General features: G+C 40.8%; 1 protein-coding gene across 1 annotated transcript; it reads right to left on the bottom strand.

The window, feature by feature from the left end:
• Positions 1 to 725: 725 nt before the first annotated feature.
• On the bottom strand, positions 726 to 19,034 carry FASTKD2 (FAST kinase domains 2). Its single transcript, XM_011226546.3, has 12 exons — positions 18,901 to 19,034; positions 17,441 to 18,260; positions 14,360 to 14,463; positions 13,561 to 13,669; positions 12,917 to 13,040; positions 12,505 to 12,644; positions 10,745 to 10,917; positions 6,647 to 6,810; positions 5,444 to 5,650; positions 4,962 to 5,043; positions 3,443 to 3,557; positions 726 to 1,682 (listed from the first exon to the last, which is right to left on the bottom strand). Exons 2-12 carry the CDS (start codon positions 18,161 to 18,163, stop codon positions 1,563 to 1,565), a joined length of 2,061 nt encoding a protein of 686 aa, XP_011224848.1. The 5' UTR covers positions 18,164 to 18,260; positions 18,901 to 19,034; the 3' UTR covers positions 726 to 1,562.
• Positions 19,035 to 19,151: the final 117 nt, after the last annotated feature.

Raw genomic sequence — 19,151 nt, 5'->3', positions numbered from 1 at the left:
ACCTCAAAGAGTTAAGATAATGAAAAGAGAGCATAGGTGTGAGGACTTAGCTGGGTCTGGCGGAGCGCAAGATGTCCAGGAAATGCAGGTCTATGTACTTGGGGTGTCTTAGTTCATCCGGGCTGATGTTAACAGAATGCCATCAACTCGGTAGCTTACCCAACAACAACAATTTATTTCTCACAGTTCTGGAGGCTGGAAGTCCAAGATCAAGGCTCTGGCAGACTCAGCGTCTGGCTCATAGATGGTCATCTTCTCACTGTGCCCTCACATGGCAGAAGCCACAAGGGAGTTCTCTGGGGTCTCATTTTTATAATAGTACTAATACAGTTCATAAGGGCTCCACCTTCATGGACTGATCACCTCCCAATGCTCTACCTCAAATACCACCACACTGGGCGTTAGGTTTCAACAAAGGAATTCGAAGGTGGGGAGGGGGGACATAAATATCCAGTCTCTTGCATGGAGGTACAAACATACCAACTTAACATGGCGCTCAAGATTCATGAGTGAAACTCAACTGCATCCGCAGTGAGTCAAACACTAGGTAGACAGCTATACCGCAGATCTGAACAAATACTTCAATAAAAAGAATGAATAGGGGCGCCTGGGTGGCACAGCGGTTAGGCGTCTGCCTTCGGCTCAGGGCGTGATCCCGGCGTTATGGGATCAAGCCCCACGTCAGGCTCCTCCGCTATGAGCCTGCTTCTTCCTCTCCCACTCCCCCTGCTTGTGTTCCCTCTCTCGCTGGCTGTCTCTATCTCTGTCGAATAAATAAATAAAATCTTTAAAAAAAAAAAAAAAAAAAAAAAATGAATAAACATGATTGAAAAACAGTCCTCAGGTCTGAACTCACAACATTGTCCAGCTGTATCTTTAATCTTAAAGACTTCATGAAATGGTGGGATGGGTAGAGGGGAAGGAAGGGAAAGGAATGACCTCAGCAATGGCAAAAGTGATGCTCGCAACCCACAGCCTAATAACTTCGGACTCCTTGCCATCTCTGCACGGTCTCTTCCGTGCGTCTCTCCGTGCGGCCCACGAACTACTTCCACCTTGAACGCCTGCTACAAATGTAGATCCCATCTGCAGCCATTCCGCACATGCTACCTCATCATTTCTTACACACACTGCCATTCGAGCACCCGGCTAACTGCCATGCGGTCGACGCTGAAAAATGTGGTCAACGCCTGAGTCCGAGAACAGCTTACGGCAAGGTGCAGATGTGGAGATTTGAGCACAAGGACTGCCCAAGCCACCTGAGCTGCAGCCCAGCGCAACCAAGAAACCAGTGTTCAATACAACAAAGCTAAGGAGCAAAAGTAAAACCTACGGCCCACGAATCTGTCAGATATCTGGGCCCTAGAGGGAACAGGTATGGTTGCAAAAGTGACCCTTCTGGAGACACCTTCTAAAATGCCAAGAACAACATTTCTTCTACTCTTAAGCTAATTTTAACGATGGTGACACTTTCTGTTACGGTGAGCAGTCAGGTGAATGCCACCGACAACTGAAGTGAGTCTGCGTTGACATTCTCTTACGAACTTAGGTCCGCTTTGACTTTAACACGTGCTTTGCAGAGTGACATCAGCAGGAAGAAAGGCTTCAGTTGAGTAGAGTTTGGTCTTCAAATATGTGACTACATCCTTCATCTCCAGCCTTTCCACCTCCCAATTATGGACCTTACCAAAGAAAAGGGAAGATCATCAGTTTGCAAGAAGACACTGACATGTAAAATAAAAACTAGTTTCGAGATCTAAGCATATCAAAGTAATATCAAGCCAAACTGTTTTTTTAAAAACAACTGTTATCTAAAATTGACAAGGCAAGAAACAACAAATGTTGGAGAGGATGTGGAGAGAGGATCCCTCTCACATTGTTGGTGGGAATGCAAGTTGGTACAGCCACTTTGGAAAACAGTGTGGAGGTCCCTCCAAAAGTTAAAAATAGAGCTACCCTATGATCCAGTAATTACACTACTGGGCATTTACCCCAAAGATACAGATGTAGTGAGAAGGGCCATATGCACCCCAACATTCATAGCAGCATTGTCCACAATAGCTAAATTGTGGAAGGAGCCGAGATGCCCTTCAACAGGCGAATGGATTAAGAAGATGTGGTCCATATATACGATGGAATATTACTCAGCCATCAGAAAGAACAATTACCCAACATTTGCAGCAACATGGACGGGACTGGAGGACATTATGCTAAGTGAAATAAGTCAAGCAGAGAAAGACAATTATCATATGGTTTCACTCATTTATGGAACATAAGAAATAGCAGGAAGATCGGTAGGAGAAGGAAGGGAAGAATGAAGGGGGGGTAAACAGAAGGGGGAATGAACCACGAGAGACTATGGACTCTGGGAAACAAACTGAGGGCTTCAGAGCGGAGGGGGGTGGGGGACTGGGATAGGCCGGTGATGGGTATTAAGGAGGGCACGTATTGCATGGAGCACTGAGTGTTATACGCAAACAATGAATCACGGAACACTACATCAAAAACTAAGGACGTACTGTATGGTGACTAACATAACATAATAAAAAACTAAAAAAAAAAAATTGTTATCTTATAATTACTCATATTTTAAATGTTTAGTAAAACTATGGACTAGAAGAAAGCTCTACCAGTGAAAATTCTAAGAACATTAAAGGCCCTCTATAGGGTGCAAAACTCCTTTCTTGGGATAATCTTCCTGAGATTTCATATAATATCCATTATGGGAAAAAAAGTCTTAAATCGTAGCCTATTAAGAGAAACATGCCATCTTAACCTCAGTAATCTGCACGTAATCTGTGTTTGGATACGAAAGTACCACAATGAAGATGAGAATGTTCACACTTCACATTATGTGCAGGACCAAATGAGTGGCATTTAGATAGATCGCAACATTAATATATAAGTTCATTCATAAGGTTCTTGCTCCATACAGAGACATCTGGAGAGGCTGGCCAAGCACAGCTGTGGAGCTCAGAATCAAAATGAGGTATGAGAGGGAAGAGGAAGAACTCTCCTCTCACGTCCATCCAGCTTTTCCCAGCAACAAACATCCAGCAACAGCTTCACACCAGCTCATGAAAACAAAGCTTTAATTCACATCTTTTCTTCCCTTGTTTAAGAAACTCTGGAAATTAAATATCATGTCATGGGTCTTAAATTAAATAAGAAAATGAATTATTTACATTTTTCCTCTTAACAAAAAGGAATAAAGTTGACCAAACATAGCACTTATAAAACCCCTAGTAAATAATAGTTATCAGCTGAGTGGAAACTGCATCGTGCACAGAAATGTTCTTTTTCAAAGAAAAAATAACTAAGGTACTTATTCCAACACCGCTGACAATTCCTCTAGAGTCCTCATAACCAAGTTCAACCACAACATCCCCGGCAGAACGGACATTAGTAACTGAAAAGTGTTGTGTTTGCATTTTTTTCTTACCAAGATTACGTGAAAACCCATTACTTTCAAATGTCGCAATCTCATAGCAAGGAATCCTCTGGGATGGGCTAAATCCAAACAGTAAGTAGATCTAGGAACACACAGTACAGCTACTCTGAAAATGAAAACGCACAAAAGGAGACCCGTTACTAATGAGATTACATCTACAATCGTGCTGCATTCCCGTTCTCGGGGGATTTCAAAGTCTCGCTCTCTGCTGGCCGCAGTTGGCGCCACTCCCTCCTGCCCCGACTGTCCTCCACTTCCTGTGACTTGGCCTCTGCAAATACTCCAGTATAGGAAGGCTACAGAAACCAAAAGCTTTTAAGAATGCTTCACATGATTATCCCTCAACCGTCTGTAAGGATGGATGTATTCTTGATGAGAAAAATATCCAGATAGGAAAGCATTTTAAGGCCTTCCCGTGCAGCGTTCATCTCTGCTCTAAATATAATTATTCATGCTACTGGAAGTATTGATGTAGATAAACCAAACAGCAAATGCTCTCATTGTACATACTGTCTCCCAGAGAGAGCAGCATTTAAAAAGCAGAATGGAGGGACCAAATACAAAGAAGAAAACACTAAGAGAAAGGCCAGACTGTTAAAGAGATAAAATCTGTATGTGTAACAAAACATGGAAGGTGTAATTTGTTTTTTCATTGTTCTTAGCCTTTTGGAAAGATTAAGCTGGCTGGGGGAAAAACAAGACCTTTGGATCCTTACTGTTTTCTGTTATAATTTGGCTGTTATCTGAGATAACATGAGAGAAATTTTATTTTTTAAAGGAATCCTCATATTCCTTACTTCTCCTCAGTACTTCAGGCTGACAGCTACTATATTGTCAGGCCCAAACAGTGGAGTACCTGAAAACGAAAAATTATCTTTCACAGAGGTCACAGAGAAAGTCTTTCTTTCAGGGGAGATGGGTAACATGTATAGGGAGGTCACGGTGAAAAAGACGGCCAAGGAACAAGCTAGATGGATTCAGAAAGGGGTTAAGGTTACAGAGTTGAGGTATGGCAAGGCAGGCACAGATGGGAGTTTGAAGTCCTACAGATTTCCGTTCTCTACCTCCTTCTACTGCGGTTATGAGCATGTCCTATGAAGCAATGAGGACAGAGTTCCTTGGGGTCACAACCCATGTCTGACTCATGTGTGTGTGCCCCGCAGGGCCAAGCAGGGCCTCTCCACAGAGACTGACTGAACATGGGGCGTGTGCAACAGGACCGGAAGCATCTGCACTGATAGTTTCAATCACGGTAATGCAGTTTTCCTGTAGTCCTCTGCTTTAAAACCTAATCTGTAAAAACCGCCTACTCCATTACACAGCTCAACTCCAGTCCACTGGGTTTAAGGAATGTCTGCATTTACACCTAAGCAGTAGATTCACGGATGAGAAGTCTCATGGTATATCACCAGCTCTGCACAAATAGGTCTTAGCATTGCTACTGCTATTTAGTAAGAAGTCTTTGAAAATTAAATTCAGAAAGCTCAGTAAATGAATATATGTCAGCAACCTTTGAATATCTGCAGCAGAAGTTACCACGTCAGAAAATGGAAGCACTTGACTCCTGTTAATATCCATTCTGACTTCAAAATCTGAAAGAAAAGAATTAATTTTTCAAACATTGCTCAAAGTGATATTCTGTTTCAAAATGCATACTAACACTACCAATAATGATAACACCATCAGACACAAGAAACGATGAGCTTACCAGATGCCAGACTCTAGTCTGGAGTTTTCACGCATCATCTCATTTATTCCTTACAGGAACCCTATGAGGCGGGCACTACGTTTACTGCCACCTTACGGGCAAGGGGACGGAAGCAAGCCCCTCGCGAACACACCACCAGCACGCACAGAGCAAGACTCCAAACCTGCCAGTCCAGCTCTGAAGCCAACGCTCCACTAGCCTGCCATGGAAAACTCCTCATCTTTGCCCGAAATAAAGCAAAATAAATAAAATACAATAGAGGAAAAGCATAGAAAGCCCCATACCAATATGATAATTGTGTGGCAACTGTATGTGTTTTGAGAAGTATCCTTCTCCCAGAAGGCTACTTAGCGCGTCTGCCACCTTCACATTTGGATATAATGCCGAGGACAGCAGCGGTGGCAGGTCCAAGTCTTCGGCCACATGACAAGAAATATCCAGTTTTAGGCAAGCAGCCAAAATACGAAGCTTTTGAGCATTTCTCTCATCACCTAAAAAAAAGAGAAAGAAAATATACAGTTAAGAACAAATATTAATGCCACGCTTAAGACACTGTATTAAGCCACCTGTATTTCTAACGATCTGTGTCTTACCAGGAGGAATCTCTCTGTGTCTCCCTAATTCCCACAGTGCCTACACTGGTGCCCGGTATTTGGTAATGCTTCAAAGTGTAAAAGATCTTTCTAGGTAATTTAGTCTAAACTCATCACTAAATGATGAGCAACACCCAGGAAGGTTCAAATGTCTCATGATAAACCAAAGCCCAAGCTGGGACTCAAATCCACGTTTCCTGGGTTTAAGGCTGTTTCCCTCCCTGTCACTGCTTGAAAAAATTAGCATGTGCTGTTCCTTCTTCACAATTTGACTTCGGAATTTCCTAACACTGTTTTTAAAAGAATGTGAACTTCTCTATTCTCAGACACATTATTGAATTTTGTACATCTAGCCGGATGTTGCTTTTCTTTGTTTAATAGTGAAGACCAAAAGTCAACAATTAATTTCGTTCCAAGAGTAAATAAGTTCACTACTTTGGGAACTATTTGACTGCTTGATCTAAGAGCTTGTGTCCTCATTATGGGCCAGGAGTGACAAAGTGATTAGGGCTGCCAAAGCTGACTGAACTCGGCTCCAGAGGTGACATGTAAGGATTAGGAAATACAAACACCTCTGATCAAGGCTTTATAAAGAACACTGTGAACACACAGCCTTCGCACAGGCACAGACAGTATAAACGAAAGGAACAACAGGGATGTGTTTCTGATCCTTGCCTTCCATATCTAAGAGTCTGTCATTAAAGAAGGCTGCATAGTTTGCTGGTTTGAAGCCCTGACCTCTGACTTCACCATTTTGGGTCCTTTCCTCAGTAGCATCTGCTCTGCACGTTTTAACTCACTCTGCTCCAACTCACTCTGGCCCATTCAGAATCACAAGGTAGCTAGCTAGCGGGACTGGCTCATTTCGGTCACCTCTGTATGCTGACACCATACCTGATATCAGCAGCTCATTGATGACGTCCTTTTGGAGAAGTGGATTAATGAGGGCCATGGGAAAATGGTTCATCAAGCAAAATGAACACACAGCATTCAACAGATTTTCAGAAGAGATGTGGTGAAGATAACCAGTCAGAGAACTAGCCATAACTTCTTGGAACCTTCAGGGGAACAAAGAAGACAGCTTTCAAATATAAATAGAAGACAAGGTCGTGGTAGGGAGAGTAGGGTGCCAGAGAACCAATGGCTTTAAGGAGTCCAAAGAAAGGAAGTAAGAAAATCACACTGGCAGTAAGTATTCACATGTCTTTCAGGTCAGGTGGCTGATCTCAAAATAAATATATAGTCTCAATAAATGTTAGTTAGCTACCGCTGCATGTCTTACACAGAGTATTTCATAGGCTGTGACTCACTGAATTACTATTAAAACTTTATGCAGCAGGTACTCTTCTTCTCATAATAAAGATGAGTAAACAGGGTCAGAGAGGTTGAGGAACTTGTCCAAAAACAAACAGCCAGGAAGTAGCAGAGAAAGCGCTGGAATTCAAGGTGTCAGGCTCCAGAGCCTTTTAATCATTCTCCTGCATTTTTACCATGAGTATGTCTGTAAGGTCTGGAACACCACCACAGTTTTACGACCCATCAAAATTCTCTATGCTGAGTTAAAAGAACTGCAAGCCTAACCCTACCATGCAGAACTCAGGTTCCACAGCATGACAAAGCAGTGAAGCGTGGATGAAGAAAGCAAAGATCCAATCAGGTGGGGCCCCTTGCCCAGGGTGACATGGTAATAAATGGCACAGGCAGGTTCTGACCCCAGGTCAGTCTTGGGACATAAGCTATCTATCGTATTGTAAGAAAAAAATGACCAACATGCAAAGTACCGTGACAGGACACAGCAAAGGAAGGAGACAGAGCAGCTTTGGGGATAAGGAGAATTTCAGCAACTGGAAAAGACGGAAAAACGGAAGATCATGTGAAGCCCAGCAAAGAAATGGAGGCCTGCAAGTGCACACTCCGTGCTGCCGCAAGCAGCGGGCAAGGTGAAGGCACAGCGCGGCGCATCTTCGGGCGACGGCAAGCCCACCCTGGAGCGAGCCCTCCCGCACAACGAGGCTGCACAGGAGAAGGCCCCAGAGCAGCTGCGACATCCCACGGGCAGCAGCAGACAGCTGAGGGAGTGGGAGGCTGCGGCAGGCTAAGCAGGACTGTGGGAGTTACCGTGGGGTGGGAAGAAGGGAACAGGTCCTAGCGACAGCAGGAAGGCAAGAAACGGTGGGCTGCAGACGACCGCATGTGGCACCTGGGTGGTAATCACCTCTCGGATTGTCTCATCCCACTCTTGTACCTCACGCTTTAGTAACACCCAACTTCGTGTCCTTCCCTGCACATGCTCTGCTGTTTCTTTCTCCCTGACTTGAATATGGTGTCCCTTCTGCTCAAAATCTTCTTTCCTGCTTATCTTCCTATGGTCACCTCCTATCTCCCCACCTTTGAAGATCTGCTTAGGTACCACCTCCTCCAGGCAGACTGCTTGGCATTCATCCCGAAGCTCCATGTCCCCAGGCTAGCGTCCTGGCGCACCCCACCTCTATTGTCATATATTCTGCATAAAATCTATCACTCCAATTTTCATGCTGTCTTTAATTGCCAAAATTTATGTGTCTACCTTACCCATTACACAGAATCCTGGCAAAACGGATGGTGTCATGGGGTGCCTGGCTGGCTCGGTTAGTGGGGCGTGTGACTCTTAATCTCAGGCTTGTGAGTTCAAGCTCATGTTTGGTGTAGACATTACTTAAAAATAAAATCTTAAAAAAAAAAAAAAAAAAAGGATTGTGTCTTATTCATCTTTGTCCTGAGTACCCAAGTGCTTGGTATAGGTTTTCTGGCTAAAAAAACAAACATATTTAGATGACGAAGACACAAAGAAGAGAATGTTAGTAGAAAAAGATGAATCAAGAATAATGACGTACACCAAGTTGTGTACATTAAACATGCACAGTTTTTTACGTGTTAATCATATCTCATTAAAGTGGTTTAAAAAATCATTTCACATAGTTTTTAGTAAATAACTGACGGAGGAGGAGGAAAGGGAAGAGAAGCAGCAGGAAAAGAAGAGGAAGAAGAGCTACGGTGACCACAAGCAAGCCACAGTCATTCTGGAGTTCAGGAGCACACTGAGGACCAGAGATGCAAATCTGGGATTATCTACGGGTGGTTACGTACAGATCAAGAAGAAACCAAGGGACTGAAATGACAGTTGAACTGCTAAATGTTTTCTTTCTTGGGTTTCAAACCCAGGAACATACTCTGGATTTAATACACCCTCTCTCCCAGAGGCCACCACATAAATAAAATGATTAATGTACCACATGTGAATATTTAATGTACTAAGCCAAATTTTCTACCACTCTCTGCTAATCAACTTCCAAAATGCTCTAAGTTAGCCTGCCTCTGAAACTCTGCCACTGCAGCCGAAGACACCATCATCCTTTCTCTCTCTTCCCTAAAGCGTTCATTTGGTACCTCCATTTACTATCTTCCTCTGGAAGTCCAAGACTTGCCTCCTTACGTAGACTGGAAGAACAGGGAACACGATATAACCATGTGGACCAAGTTGTCTCTTGGGATGCCCACAATGAGCTAGAAAACTCCCTAACCACCCAGTGTTTGTTCTAATACTACAGAAGCCGTGTGGCTGTTTCTGGAGTTCTGATTACCACTCAGCTTGGCAGTGTTTGTCAAGAAAGTGCTGGAGGTACATGGGAATGAGCCTCAGAAGAAAACCAATCCAGGGGAACAGAGGAAGATGGAATTTGGGGGAATCCTTGTAAACCTTTAGAAGCCTATTCTGTGCCAGGTCTTGTGTTAAGTTCAGAATAACAGGAACCTGGGTCTGACTCTGGAGAGCTTCCCAACTGAGAAGCAGAGACAGGCTTATAGACAATTAATTACAGATCTGTGTCAAGGCTCGACCAGAGATTCATATAAGATGTGTCAAGCACAAGGGCTCTGATGGTGACAAGCAGGGAAGGCATGGAAGGCACAGCACAAACGGGGTTTTTCAGTACAGTGGAGGCTACAGCCGGCGGCTGCTTCTCAGCTGACCTGGCACCACTTCTCTGGTTACATGCTCCGAAGGGAGGGTGTGCGACCCAAACTCAGACAATCGGATCTCCTCTTTTGGATATCTGAATCCTGAGGGAAACCGCAAGGACAGAAAGCAGTTAAGATCAAGTCACTGACCTGATGGCAAAGAGATGGTCTATGACTCGTGCCACTGAGACCCTCAGAACTGGGCTTGCTTGTCCCTGCCACCCCGTGACTACCCTGTAATTCTTTTACACAGGTTAACCCACTTAATCCTCTTAAAGACTCAATGTGATTAGGGATAACTCTTATTTCTTCTCCCCATTTTAACAGATGAAGAAACCGAAGCACAGATTCGTAACTCGCCAAAAGTTAAGTAGCTAGTGAATAGCAGAGCTGGGATTCAAACCTAAGCAATACGTCTCCAGAGTTTGTGCTTCTAAAAAAATGACATTTTATATACATTTTCGTTTTCAGTGAACTCAAACTGATCTAGAGAGGGAGAAAAGATGTTCTGGGTGGAAAGCAGAGCTAAGAAAGAGCCCAGAATGTCTGAGGAACTGCTGTATTTACTAAAGGAAATGCATGATTGTTGTTAAAAATGAAAATTACAGAAAGCAGTAATTTGGGACCGAATGAATAGTCAGGGTCAAAACTGAACTACGAACTCAGGCGCTGAGGGAATAAACTAGGAGAGTTTGAAATGAAGTCTTTGCATAAAGAGCAAAGAGCAAAGAGCAGAGAGCAAAGAGCAAAGAGCAAAGAGCAAAGAGCAAAGAAACAAGCAACACAAAAAACATAAAGAGCAAAGAAACAAGCAACACAAAAAACACCCCCGCAAAAATAACTTCACGATAAAGAATACTACACTTATTTCTTGATATAGATGACGGCCATGGATGTGTTCCCTTGTAATAATGCATTCAGGTTATGATGATATGTAACCTTTTCTTGAAGCATGTCACGTGGCAATAAAAAAAGAAAAAAAGAGCAAGTACATACTCTGAGGTCTGGCATCTGTAGACGTGATTGAGAGAAGAATACACATGAAGAATACAAATGATGCTCTTCATGTTCAGGGAGGCAGGGTCAGCTATCACTTTCTTCATGAACAAGTCCATCAAATCAGTATGTCGAAAGCCAAGGTTTTCAAATAAAATGAGGAGAAAGAGAACCTTTAAAAAAGAATGAATTGAGGGAAAACTTTTTAATAATTATAGAATGCTACCAGTAATTTTTTTAGATCTCAAAAAATTAAAACAGCAATACAACTGTCCGGATGAAGAGAATATTCCCTAAAAAGAAACAATTCTCTTTTCCTCACAAAATCTGTTCCAGTCATTCCTGAATCAGATATTAAGTTAATAAGCAACCTCTTTTTAGAAACTGAGAACCAGAGCATACGATGGTTTCCATACTTCATTTCATTTAAAAATAAATCCTTTCTTACATGCTTTTCATACATCAGCTCTAAAAACTACCTTAAATATACCTTTTCTGAGGTTTTTCAAAATGAACAACTCAGTTTTGAACAATTCTCTCTTCCAAACCTAGACACTTCAAAACATGTAAAAGGTAACTCCAAAATTTCTATATTCAATATCGAGTCGTACAAATGAGAACAGAGATGAAATATACTGTGATTAAATTAAAATTTCCCGTTCACTTCTCATTTCCCTCTTGGAACTTCTCACTATTAGTATTTCTCTTTCCAAAATCAATTTCCATGGCAAACTCAATATGCACCTTGCCCTCCAAAGTAAAGTGAACCTCGTGATCAAACACAATTACTGGCGTTTTGTTACAAAAAGAAGTTTTTACCAGCTGCTCCATTAGATGTTTCTATTACTAACACAGCCCCCAAATTTAAAGGTTCTTACTCTGGAAGAAACAAAACAACTTTCCATAAATAGAAGATAGACATGATCATTAAGTAATGACATTTTATTCTTCAAAATGCATAAGCCTGTTACATCCCCTGTTTTTATTATTCTAAGTCTAAAAAAGAAAAACAGAAAGACAGAAATAATCCTAATTATCCAAAGTACCATATTATCTTTTAAAAAACAAACAGAAGAACAAACTTTGGACAACATAATTTTTCTTCCGGAAAGATGGTCAAAAGATTAAACGGGGGGCGCCTGGGTGGCACAGCGGTTAAGCGTCTGCCTTCGGCCCAGGGCGTGATCCTGGCGTTATGGGATCGAGTCCCACATCAGGCTCCTCCGCTATAACCTGCTTCTTCCTCTCCCATTCCCCCTACTTGTGTTCCCTCTCTCACTGGCTGTCTCTATCTCTGTCAAATAAATAAATAAAATCTTTAAAAAAAAAAAAAAGATTGAACGGTATATTAACAGGTAACTCCTAGACAGAAATGATAAAGGGCTATTTTTTCAAAAGTCATTTCAACATTGGAATATTTTAATCTCTTAACTGCTATAGGGCTGATAGAGAAATACCCAGAATGTCGAATGAATTGACGTGCTTCTTTAAAGTTTCTGAGGCTTGGGGCGCCTGGGTGGCACAGCAGTTAAGCGTCTGCCTTCGGCTCAGGGCGTGATCCCGGCGTTCCGGGATCAAGCCCCACATCAGGCTCCTCCACTATGAGCCTGCTTCTTCCTCTCCCACTCCCCCTGCTTGTGTTCCCTCTCTCACTGGCTGTCTCTATCTCTGTCGAATAAATAAATAAAATCTTTAAAAAAAATAAATAAATAAATAAAATAAAGTTTCTGAGGCTTATTCTAAAACGTTAACAAACTTACTTGCTTTAACTTCCAGATGTCAATAGTTGTAGCCACATAATCTGCTATTCCCTTAAAAAGATCTAAATTACGGTACCGGAGGTCTCTGCAAGACTGCAATATGCTGATCAGTACTTTAAAAGGACACCCATGAATATTACCTTTAAGAATGAGTGAAATAAACAAACATAAATTACCAGATGGCTTTGAATGTAAAATCCAAGATACTCTACACTCAATATGTTTGTTTCTTTAGAAATAGCATTGTATTTTGTAAAAGACAAAAACAAAAAAACTATAGGCAAAAATTAAATTTAGATCTAATCATATCATCAGTTATTGTCGGCATAACAGTAAAGTTTTTAAAACAAACACATACAGTCCAGAACAGTAGGTCAGATGCTAAAAATCGTGAAAGAAAAATTCTCCTTACCTATGACCATCTTACTGCATTCATCCAGAAGTGTAATAGAGCGGTAATTCATGGCAGCTAATGCTTCAAACATGTACTGGCTATTCAAATCAGAAAATCTGTCTAATTCTCTCAAGGCTTTCATCTAAAGAAAAACAAACTTCAATTTATAATTTCTGGCAAAGTAAATTAAACTTCGATTTTTAAGTAAAAAGGATAAAGTTTGAACAAAATGACTCAAATAGATATCCAGGTCAAATATATATATTTATATATATATAGGGGCACCTGGATGGCTCAGTGGGTTACACATCCGACTCCTGGTTTCAGCTCAGTCATGATTTCATGGGCTGTGAGACTGAGCCTAGTGTCAGGACTCCCTACTCACTGGGGAGTCTGCTTGAAGATTCTCTCCCTCTGCCCCTCCTCTCACTTGCACATGTTTTCTCTCTCTCTCTCAAATAAATAAATAAGTCTTTAAAAATATATACATATTTATATACACAAAACAAATATAAATCTACTTCTATTATTTCACTTTAGTAAAACTGAACCTAAAGCATAACAAAGTCCTCCTAAAAAACTGACTTTAGTAACTGATAGCAGGTCATAAGATATTTTTTTTTCAAATCTTACCCACTAGAGAAAATTCAAAATGTGTTTACCTCCAGTTTCCTTTTAAGGGCGATTGGTGCATCTTTTCCAACACATCTTATCACAGCTTGTAATGTAAAGACACGTTCTATTTTCCAGACTCGCTGATCAGCTAGTATCCTGTAATTAGACACGATAAATACCACAATCCTAAATTCTGAAAACCAGAAGAATTATTTTAGAAGTCATTTGGTCCAGCTCCTACTTCTAGGCAAGGAAGATGAAGCCTACAGAAATAATCTACCTGCCCAAGGGAATGTAAGTAGTTAAAGAGGGAGGACCAATCTAGCAATATTTCCTCTCACATTATTCTGCTATCATGACCAAACAAATCACATCAGGAGATTATAGTGAGATATCCCGATGCACAGTCAATGAAAAAGGAAATTAAATATTATTCTCACTAACCTATGACATTAAATCAGTTGCATCAACTTTATAAATGACAAAACTCAAGCTCTTTTTTGGGCCAGGTCAGCATCATGTAACCTCCACACAGTGCCCAAATGACCATTATGAGCTGAATACATGTCAATGCATTCCCAGCCCACATCAGTACTATGTTATAAGATCAACTTGGAATTCAATGTTGCCCACATTTTTTTATGGTGGACCCTAAAAGAAGCATTATTTCTAGCTTTACTTGATCCAGAATCAGGATTTTAAGTTTAATAAAGTATTAAAGACTACAACTACCAACAAAGTCTCTGCTCACCCAAATAAGGCAAGTCAGCTTTCGTTTTGGTTTTTGATTCCAGATATAAACGGAATACAGAATGCCACATGAAGAAAGCACAAGAGAGGACTTACCGTAATCCTGCTCGAATAACGTCCACATTCTTACATGGCTCCATTGCCTCTAAAAGAGTTGACAAAACTGAAAGACATTTCTCATCACACTCATTGATACGTTCCTATTGAAAGAATTACAAAAACACTGCAGATGATAAGCCCATAGTAGACTACCTCACCTAAGCAAAAAGCACTGAACTGAAGCTTTCAATTAAATGATTAAGCATCAAACCAATAATTCATAGTCAGTCCACAATATACATCTTTGAGAAACAGAATGTCATATGTAGTGAATTTTCCAAATAACCAATAGACACTTTTATGTATCAACATTTTTTTACATTTACCATTACCACTGAAAACCCATTTGGTATTGATTGTATTCCTCTGCTTCTGAAAAAACTTTTAACAAACATTATTTTTACTTCTTCTTAGGATTCAAGTTCAGCATGGAGACAAGTGTGGTAATATAAGAGCTACTGAGGCATATGGGGCAATTTGTCCATCCCTAAAGAACCTTAGACAGCTGCCCTCTTATAATTTCTCTATATCCTTTCCTGGTATCACACTGTGACTTCAGTTGTGAGTCTTCTGATCCATGTCTGCTATCACATTTTACCACCACTATCTGGGTCTCAAGGGGAGCCCCAGGCCCCAGATCCTTCTTTCAAATCTCTTGGGTTAAGGCACTAATCTAGATTCTAGGAATGGCAGTGGGCATAATTCAGAAAGTTAATAGTAACAACACAGCTTACTTAGTGCCCTACAGTTTAATCACAATCAATTCATGCACCTCACGAAAGTAGTTGTCATGACAGGTGGGAAAACTGAGGCTGAAAGAGATATGCTTTTTCGATAAAATGGCATGACTAAAAAGAGACAAAGTCTCAGGTCAAAACCAGGTACTAAGAAGAAATGGATAAGGCTGAAAGAAAAAGAAAGGTCTCATTCCCATGGGAGGGTTTCCATAGCGATTTACAATATTCCATCAATATCTGCTGTGAAAGGAAACACCCTTTGGCTGAAGGGCAAATTCACCAATGACATACTGACCTTTCATCTCTAGCTTAAATGTTTTTACAACATTCCAACAGGTCAGTGAGACACAATCATACATATATATTCTGACTCCAAATACCCACTGTCCATACCTCCCCAATGCAGATGTTCTGCTGATGTGGATACCTGTCCAAAATCTAGTAAAAGCATTACTAACCAGGTAGTGACTTATTCTAATCACTTTTAAAAAACGATATAGGGAATATAGTCTACCAAATAAACATGGATATATTGTGTGGTTTAAACACACACACAAACACACACACAAGTAAAAATTCATTCTTAATAAAGGACATATGGAAATCACAGTAACATAAAAAATTAAAAACTCATACACTTAATTCTATAATAGGACAGGACTATATATGAGATCATCTTCAAGAAATATAAAAATTATTTAATTCTGATCACTGAGTTTAGAAGTCTGAGATGTCCACCCTTCAAAGGTAAATAATTACTTCAAAGGGTTATCATTTCTTCATCACATCTGGTGCTTCAGGGAGACCAAACAGGGCACTGACTCCCTTGTTTGAAACTGAAAGTGGCTCTCCTACCCAACTTCACCCTTCCTCCAGTCCGTTTTCTACTCATACGGTGATCTAAATCATAAAGCTGAACATGTCGACACTTTAAATACTTCAATGAATCCCCAATGCCTACACACTAACTCCAAATTCTTCATGAAGGCATAAAAGATTCTTTATGATTTAATTCCACCCCCTCCCATTTCCAGCCTCTGATCTTGCCCCTAGACCCATAACCCCTCCTCCCCGGCCACAATTACACAATTCCCTCCCTCTCCCTCAAACACACAACCCCAGCAGTCTATACTTCAGCACCACTGAACTACTTTCAGCTCCCCAAACTCCCAAACTTCTCTTCTGGATGGACAGGCAATCCTCTTCTTCAAATACTATCCCCTTCACTATCAATCTCTCACTCACAGACTGCTGCTTATTCCTTGGACTCAACTTAGATATCATCTCCTACTGAGCCTAAATCCTTGTTTTACCACGAACTAGGTGTTTGTTAATTCACCCAGCAAATCAAGACCTACAAATAGTGAAGTTAACAGAAAGGTAACCTTGGGCAGGTTATTTAAGCTAAGCCTAAATTTCCTAATCACTAGTAAGATGAAAGCAGTATCTGTTTTAAAAGGCTACACTGAGGATTACATGAGGCAATTCTGTTTTCAAACTATATACTTATATCTCTGCCTCAAACACCAATCCTGTATCCTCCTCCCCATCTTCTCTTCCCATCATGAACGCCTTCTCCTAAGTTAGAAGTCTATTATACACTCTTACAAGACTATATTTTTCTTACACTGCACTGAAAGCTCTCTTGTGGCCATCATTTTGTTCATAACTATATTCCCTTGGGCTCAGCTCAGTGCCTATAATGTAGTAAAAATATGACTTATTAAATGAATGTTGGTTATTTTTGCAATTGCCGACAAAATATCTGTCTTCTCCTTTACATTATAAGGACAAGAATCACATCTCCCAAATCTCTCTAGTGACAAGTGTAGTAAATGATACATAACTGACACCAAATAAATGTTTACCATATAAATAAATGAATCCACTAGCTAGTTGAGTTTAGCTAAGTTGTTTAATATGACTAAATCTGTTTCCTCATCTGCAAAACTGAGGTAAACATCGACCTTGCAGGGCTACTGAGAGGATTAAGTAAGATAAGTAAAAAGTGTAGGTACTCAATAAATTTAGTTCTCCCCTCTTCTCTTGTCTCTTACCTTCAACTAACCAACCTTTCCTTGTATATTTTGCATCTCTCATTTATTACTATTAGTCATCTCTGGCAAAGAAAAATGGTGCAAACTTTCATAAATTCCCATAGCAAAAGGAAGGAAAGACCTAGTTACCTTAAGGTCTCTAAATCATATATATGCAGAAATAAATATAAACTACCTACTCCACTGATAATCTCTTCCAAGGAGGATACATCTCCATTTCCCCTCATTCTTTTAAGATATGCTAAACCGTGTAAAATGATCTTTAAGTCTCCTTTTGATTTTACCTGGACCACTCTCAGCAAAGTCTGTACCAGCAGAGTGTTCTGAGGAATTCCAAGCTTCACGATAGCATGAAGACTGAATAGCAGGTGGTCATAGTGCATGATCTTGGATTCTCTCATCATTTGTTCACACAGCTGGTCAAATGCAGGGTGGTTAAACATCAGTTGTTTTTCAACACGCTTCTGGTCATCAGACATCCTTTTGGCAATTATCCACATTGCTGAAAAATAGTTACTGCTGGGAAATGTAGGTCCTTCTGAAAAGGTATCTAACACATCACTCAGAGAACTACACTCCTGAGACAGTTCTTTATAGTTGACAGGGGTTGGTTTTGTTTCCTTGCTGAGCACATCTTCATTGGAAGCCTTATGATGAACTGTTATCTTCTTCAATCCATCATCAGGGTCAAGAGAGTGTTTTGAATCAAAGGACAGTCTCCTAGGACAAAGCAGTCTGTCGACTGTAAGGACTGTTTCAGTGCCTATGCCCTTTGTTTGAAAATTGTCTCCTGATTTAAAAATTAAGGCATCCTGAAATAGATATCTAATAGATGACTGCACTCCATTACCAAAGTCACTTAAGAGAAGGTTTCTTGGGTTCCAGTTTGAATAAGCAATTTTTGGTCTGGAAAATCCCAAAGGGCATAGCCTCATAGTTCTGCTTGTTGGAACTAAAGTACTGAATTGTCTGAGGTTCCATAAAAAGGAACCTGCTCTGTTATTCATTGTGCTATTCACTCAAACACTTTCAAATCACTTTAAAATAGTCTGTATAATACAATGCCACTTCAAGGAGTGAAAGAGAAGGCATGACCTTGTTTTCCTGTAGGGGAAGGAATTATAAAAGAAATAAAAATTAAAGCAAAACTTTTACTTAAAGAAAGGAAATGAATTTAACAAACAACAAAGTGGGAACCTATGGAGACATTAACGAATAAAACGGTAAAACTACTAATACGGGCTTCCTAGAGAAGCCAGGTTACTTTGGAAGTAATCGGTGTATAAATGACGATTATTATAAAAAATAAATAAAGTGAAATTTCAGGTGAAAAGTGTTCCCACACAGTTGCCTCTTAAGAAAGGGATTTTATGTTAACACTGCTTTGGCGATGTCTTCAATGAAAAAGTTTTAACGTTTACGGATACTTTTTAACATGAAGATTTAGCAACGGCCGAACCCAGACTTTAAGAACAAGGACTGGGACAAGCAGAACCGCTGAGGAGAGGAAGCAACAAACCAAAGTGACGCTTGCATGCGGCCTGAGTTGGGAGGGTGATACAATCAGCCAGTATCACCAGATCTCATAGTGTTAGGAACTAATCCTTCCCACGCTGGTCCACCCAGTACTAGCCCACCTGCCTAAAGTTAAGGCCCAAGCAACTCCTGAGACCTTTCTCCAAAAGGCAAGAAGTCTCCGGTGTAGCTCTGCCAAGTGCTCCGCCCATACTCGTTATCCACTCACCTGAGGTCAGAACCCCCTGCTTCTATACAGGCGCAGCCATGACAGCTTTCCCGCGAGCTGGGAGTATCGCGAGATTTTACGGATCCTTCATTGGTCAAAAAGCTTACTTTCGCGGTAGTCGGAGAGGTTTCCTCAGTGGAAAGAAAGCTTACCGAAGAGAACGACTACTTTCCTTGGGTTCAGGGATGAAGACAGGAAAGAACATAAAGCTTTTAAAGACAATGTATGACAGTGTGCCCCAACACCTAACT

This window comes from Ailuropoda melanoleuca, chromosome 2 (genome assembly GCF_002007445.2).
Source record: "Ailuropoda melanoleuca isolate Jingjing chromosome 2, ASM200744v2, whole genome shotgun sequence".
Lineage (NCBI taxonomy): Eukaryota > Metazoa > Chordata > Mammalia > Carnivora > Ursidae > Ailuropoda > Ailuropoda melanoleuca.
The sequence above is the reverse complement of the archived record's forward strand: the minus strand, read 5'-3'. Positions and strand labels throughout refer to the sequence as shown.